Source organism: Echiichthys vipera, assembly GCF_963691815.1.
Source record: "Echiichthys vipera genome assembly, chromosome: 23".
Taxonomy (NCBI): domain Eukaryota; kingdom Metazoa; phylum Chordata; class Actinopteri; order Perciformes; family Trachinidae; genus Echiichthys; species Echiichthys vipera.
In genome coordinates, this window is record NC_139848.1 from 4,641,215 (window position 1) to 4,647,442 (window position 6,228).

Sequence of the window (6,228 nt, forward strand, 5' to 3'; positions counted from 1 at the left end):
GCTCTCTATTAGAGGTAGCCGAAGGTTCCTATTGGAGGATCAGCTCCCTTCTTTACTTGTATCTGGGCAGGTTTTAAGCCACCCTGTGGGGGAATCCACGCACTGCACCTCAGTAATGTGTGTGTGTGTGTGTGTGCTTGTGTGTGTGTGTGTGTGTGTGTGTGTCTGTGCTTGTGTGTGTGTGTGTGTGAGGAACCTGAGCTCAGCAGGGGAGGAGGCGAGGAGTCAGCTGCGTTGCTGTGAAGGTTTGGTCGACTCGCTGCTTTACGTCCTCAGAGCCTGCGTCAACACCTCCGACTATGACAGCAAGGTGCGGCACACACACAAACACACAGTTACACATATTTTTGTTGTCACAATTTATCCCCAGGAGACTTGACCTAACCCTAACACAACCATTATCACATTTTTAAAAGCCTAAAGGGACATAAAGGAAAAAAACTACATGTAATATTAATGTGTCAATGGCCTTTTATTTTTCTCAGATCGTGGAGAACAGCGTCTGCACCCTGAGAAACCTCTCGTACCGGCTGGAGGTGGAGATGCCCTCCTCTCGTCTCCTCGGCAACCAGGAGCTGGACACCCTGCTGGGCTTCTCCTCCCCGGCCAAGGAGCTGGACTACCTGTGCTGGGGCAAGAGGAGGCGTGGCAGGAAGAGGGGCGGATGGCCTGACGACAAGGTACAAACACAGAAGTGTCACACAGTGGTCTCTATCTGAAAAGAACAGTAAAATCATACTTTATATTGTACTTTCAAGTGCAAAAAAAGTTTGAAAGCTGTTCTTCTTTAGTCCAAATTACAGAAAAATATGGATGTGCAGCGTTTAAAGCACATTTTCAAACATGTTTTGTTTGTTGTTGCGTGTGTTTGGTGCAGTGGGACGGTGTCGGGCCGGGTTTCTCCCAGTCTCTGAGGGGGGCGGAGATGCTGTGGCACCCAATAGTGGTGAAGCCGTACCTCAACCTGTTGGCCGAGAGCTCCAACCCCGCCACGCTGGAGGGCGCCGCTGGGTCACTGCAGAACCTCTCTGCTGGAAACTGGAAGGTAGAACTCCTCTCCAAAATAGCAATTATACAAAACTTCAAGAGAACTGATTTAAGCGGTGTTTGTGTGTGTGTGTGTGTGTGTGTGTGTGTGTGTCCAGTTCTCAGCCTACATCAGAGCAGCGGTGCGTAAAGAGAAAGGTCTGCCCATCCTGGTGGAGCTGCTGAGGATGGACAACGACCGGGTGGTCTGCTCCGTCGCCACCGCTCTCCGCAACATGGCGCTCGACAGCCGCAACAAGGAGCTGATAGGTCCAAAGACACAATGGAACACACACACACACACACACACAATCAACAACTTGTACAAGACTGAGGCTTGAAAGCCTGATAATGCATCGCCCCCTATGGACGACAGTCGTGTTGAAGGTGAAATAACTAAACTGGTGATGGTAAACATCTGGAATAACCTGCTTGGAGTAAAGGACGGGGGCTAGAAATAAAAATGCCAACAGTCAAGAGGATAAAACAAATAAAAAACGAATAAAATGTGTTGCACAAAACATGTCACTGTCAAAAGTGCGTGGACTCTCCAACTGTGAAATGAACAAAATAAAAAAATGACAAGATAATTATCAATAAATGGACCAAAACAAACAGAACTAACATTAACGTCAGTCGGTTCAAGGTGAACATGAGTCATTTGCAACACTTTATTATATTATTGCTAATTATATTATAGTTTACTATTAATTATACCTGACAAACCTCACACAGGCTGTCAACCTGCAGTAAAAATGACGGCAGATGCACTTTATCGTAATTATTAAAAAGTACTTCAGACACTTTTAAAACAAATGTTTCAGTCTAAATGAAATCCTGTCTCTCCTCCTGCAGGAAAGTACGCCATGCGGGATCTGGTGAACCGGCTGCCCGGCGGCAGTCCGACGGTGCTGTCCGATGAAACGGTGGCGTCCGTCTGCTGTGCGCTGCACGAGGTCACTAGCCGCAACATGGAGAACGCCAAAGCTTTAGCGGACAGCGGAGGCATCGAGAAGCTGGTGGACATCAGCAAAGGTCGAGGGAAAGGGTACGAAAGAGCAGAGAAGCTTCATATGAAAACCTCTGAAAAACACGTTAGATCTGACTGATGCTGTAATTCTCTCGTGTCGATGTGGTCACAGGTACTCGGTGAAGGTTGTGAAGGCAGCAGCTCAGGTGCTGAACACGCTGTGGCAGTACAGAGAGCTGAGGACCCTCTACAAACAGGTCAGTACCAGGACAAAGCAGGTTTTTCTTTACTTCCTGAGACGTGTTTAAGGTAAACTAACTCTTCTTCTTCTTCTTCTACTTCTTCTTCTTCTTCTTCTTCTTCTTCTACTACTTCTACTTCTACTCTTCTTCTTCTTCTTCTTCTTCTTCTTCTTCTTATAAATACGTGTGAGTGTTTCTAACTAAACTGATGAGCTCTGCGTGTGCAGGACGGCTGGAACTACACTCATTTCGTCACTCCCGTCTCCACTCTGGAGCGAGATCGCTACCTTTCACAGCCGACCCTGCCCACCAGCCCGCTGCAGATGTCCCCTGTCATCCAATCAGGTGAGAAAACCGATGAATGAGGTCGAACTGACGCTCGTGTTGTGTCTACGACAGGTCGCATCCTCAAAGCAACGATAACTTCTGGTAAAAACGTCTTGTTTTTGTCTCTCAGGTGGAAGTGCAACGTCCTCGCCGGCGATGCTCGGGATCAGAAGACACAGTTCAAACTATCAGAGAGCGCAGTCATCTATGCAACTCGACACGTATTATGGAGACAACAGTTTACACAAAGGACAGTTCACAGGTTAGTAATGGCTGCATTGGGGCGTCCCTCAGGAGGTGGGTGTTTCATTAATACGCAAACATGAACTATGAAGAGTCATACAGTATGTTTACCTGTGTTTCTCGTGTCTGTGCTCTTGAATCTTTCTCTCCAGGGTCCGAGAAGAAGACTCCGTATTTCATTGGGACATATTCTTCCCAGTCAGGAGAGGATTTGAGAAGGTCCCGGGTAAGACATCACAGAATTCAGACACACTGGTGTGAACAGGCCTTTGGGTAATCATGATTCCCTGCTCATTAAAAAATCTTATCATTGTTCTCCTGCAGCACACAGAGCCATTCTACGACGAACCCGACAGGAAGAACTACAACAGCTACAGAATGTACCTGTCGTCCCCACAAGGCTACGGAGAGGAGGAGCACTACGAGGACGAACCGGTCCACCTGACCCCGTCCTCCCCCGATGGCTACGCCAGCCAGTCGCTCCAATTCAAAGCCAACACCAACTACGTGGACTTCTACTCCACCACACGGAGGCCTTCAAACAGGGCGAACAAGTTCACCGGCTCCCCCGACTCCTGGGTGTAGAAACAAAAACGGACACCGCGTACGTTGAGTTTCTGTGTCCGTGGGTGTTTTTGTGTGTGTGTGTGGTGAGTGCACGTTGGGTGGGTGTGCTGTATGGTTGTGTGAAAGGTGGAGGGTGCATGTGAATGTGTGTGCATCTGTGTTGAAACTGTAGGGCTTGGTTTGCCACATGCAGCTTTTGACTAAGTTAGACCACGTGCACAATAATGCAGATAAACATGAGCTGACTGCATCAGCTTCAGACCACAACACCTGGTGTGAAATCCCTGTTATGCATCGAGTAGACACAGTGCAACATGGCCATCCCACTGGAGTCCTCTGACTCTCTGCTTGTCAGGATCATGGATGGATTACTGAATGGGCCTACGAGGCACAGGCCCAGGAACCCATAGTGTCAGGGGCCCATAGTCACAAAATGTCGTGTAAAACCCCCACAAAACAATCACAAATAGATGCGAAATTACCACAAAACAACTACAAATGATCCAAAATGACTACGGAGATGCAAAAAAAGCACGAAGAGATGCTAAATGATTGACACACATCGATCAAAAACATACACACAATGACTACAAACAACCAGAAGCTCGGAAAACCACTAAAATAGATGCAAAACGACTATAAAAACAACCACAAAATGACAACAAGGAGGTGCAAAATGATGACAAGTATGCTTTGAGTTTTGGTGTCTAGTTCAGGGTGGGGGGCCTCTCACGTGTCTGTGCCCAGGGGCCCATTGGTTCATAATTCGCCCATGGTCAGGATGCAATGGTGTCATTGCTTCTAACTGGAGAATCAGCATCACCTAATACTCTCATGGACACCGGACGACCAAAACACACATTCATTTGGATTTTCTTTTGCTGCTTTGTGCTAAATTTAGGAGGAAACTACATCAGTGGTGCTGTAAATCACGTGACTCTAATGACTCTCACGACCCACACGTGACCTTAACGACTCTTAAGGTGTTAATGACCCCTTAACGAGAGGTTAAATGCCCGGGATGCTCCAGGTGTGTATGCCTTAGCACTTCGGGGTAAGAGCTTTTATTGTTTACAGTTTAGTAAAGGGAATTTAATGAATGCCACACAGGACATCACTCAACATTTCCACTTCATCTGCATTACGATGCACATGGACTTAGCCAAAAGGTGCTTTTTGACACAAACCCAGCCCTAACCTTGTTGTTTACCAGAGTGTTTGTTAGAGTCAACTGATTTCATTTCTCTCTGCAGTAAAAATGTGCAGTTTGTTGGCTTTATAACATAAATATCGTTCGCCAGCATCATCTTGAATGTGAGAGGAAAGGGATTTTATTGAAGCTGAACTGGGACAAATACTATTTAAAGGGATAAATATTAGCACCACACTTTGAGAGTTATCAAAACCACGACTCCAAACAGGGTGGAGGTCGCTCTGAAAATGAAATTTGACCCAGGTTTGGAGGAACTTACCGACGGGCAGAGTCACTCTTGGGGAAACCTTACAGACTCAGAGACCCGGGGTTACATCTGTAGCCTCTGCGTTTCTGTACGTTGGCCAAAAGTGTGGTATATCATAAAGTATGTGAAATATGTGAAAAAAGTGAAAATCTATTTGTACAGAAACAATGGTTTAACCGTCCTGTTACATTGTTGTATTCAATATGTATGTAGAGTTTATATGTGATCGTGTGAAGACGATTTTTCTATTATTTACTGATTCTTTTTATTAATTTACTTGTGATCTGACCAAAATACCCCATTTGTCTGTTCTGTCCAAAACTGATGATGATGTGCAATGTTACAGAGGGAAATATATGTATAGGGATTAAAGATTATATCATGACAAGACATCTGAAAGTCTTCTATCTTCTGTTGATATAAAACAACAAGCTCCATCAACGTTAAATAGATATATCTTTATTAGCTTCCATTGCATCAGTCGTGGGGATATTCAGAAATACGACGCCACAGCCAAATCAAACAAGGGCACGAATGATAAGTTTGCAAACTAAACAAAATGTACATCCTGATGAGGTGAATGCACGGTGTTTACAAATCAGTGTGTCCTCCCTGAGCATGCCTTTAACACAAGCTCTAGTCCATGCACTTACATTCATGTATTGGTCACGTACAGTGTGACTGTAGCGGCCCAGCTCTCTCAAAAACAGCCACAATCAATTAAACATCAAATAAAGGAGCTGATAATCGGCTCAGAGCGGGGATGTTCTTCGGCAACAGTCCCAGCGCCCTGTTGCCTGAAAAGTTTCCCTTTGTATCGCCGCTCCCAGCAACTAAAAGCATCATTGAGATAATATTGTGCATTCAAAAACATGCTAAACTGGCAGCAGGAAGACAACGCAGCACATACAGCGAATACATCTTTGATTAGAGGGAATCATTGATAACAAGCTTTTGTTATTCTGCAAATCCTTGCAAGGTGTTTTGACCTGTGAAAATATAGAAGTTCAGGTGTTTCTCAAGGCACGAGGTGTGGCAGAGTGGAAAACTAACTTTTCTGGGATTGGTCAGGATACAATATTTCTTTCGTCTGTCATCTGCTCTGTGTTTAAGGTCTCTGATTGGCTGGTCAGGACCTTTACAGAGTGAGTTCAGGGCTTTATTTATTAGATTTGAACGTAAATTTAGCTTTTCCTGCTGTCGTTGTATAAAATATCCAAACCAAACTGTGGTATTGTTCTCTGAGTCCTGGGAGACTCCTGATTGGCTGGTCAGGGTCCCTGCAGGATCACAGATACACTCATTCATAAATCCTTTAGGGTTAGGGGCTAGGGTTAGAGGGTTAGGGTTAGGGTTAGAGGGTTAGGGTTAGAGGGTTAGGGTTAAGGGTTAG

The 6,228-nt window shown here is 45.4% G+C and overlaps 1 protein-coding gene across 1 annotated transcript in view; it reads left to right on the top strand.

Moving 5' to 3' along the window:
• LOC310964524 (plakophilin-4-like) overlaps positions 1–4,234 on the top strand; it is a gene marked incomplete at its 5' end in the record, with an annotated part of 29,741 nt that extends 25,507 nt beyond the window's left edge. The window contains 10 exons of the mRNA XM_083937697.1: positions 193–310; positions 486–680; positions 878–1,045; positions 1,146–1,296; positions 1,882–2,074; positions 2,169–2,253; positions 2,466–2,583; positions 2,696–2,827; positions 2,961–3,034; positions 3,133–4,234. Of these exons, the coding sequence (XP_083793823.1) occupies positions 193–310; positions 486–680; positions 878–1,045; positions 1,146–1,296; positions 1,882–2,074; positions 2,169–2,253; positions 2,466–2,583; positions 2,696–2,827; positions 2,961–3,034; positions 3,133–3,393 (1,495 nt within the window). The 3' untranslated portion in view covers positions 3,394–4,234. The remainder of the gene's footprint in view (positions 1–192; positions 311–485; positions 681–877; positions 1,046–1,145; positions 1,297–1,881; positions 2,075–2,168; positions 2,254–2,465; positions 2,584–2,695; positions 2,828–2,960; positions 3,035–3,132) is intronic.
• Positions 4,235–6,228: the final 1,994 nt, after the last annotated feature.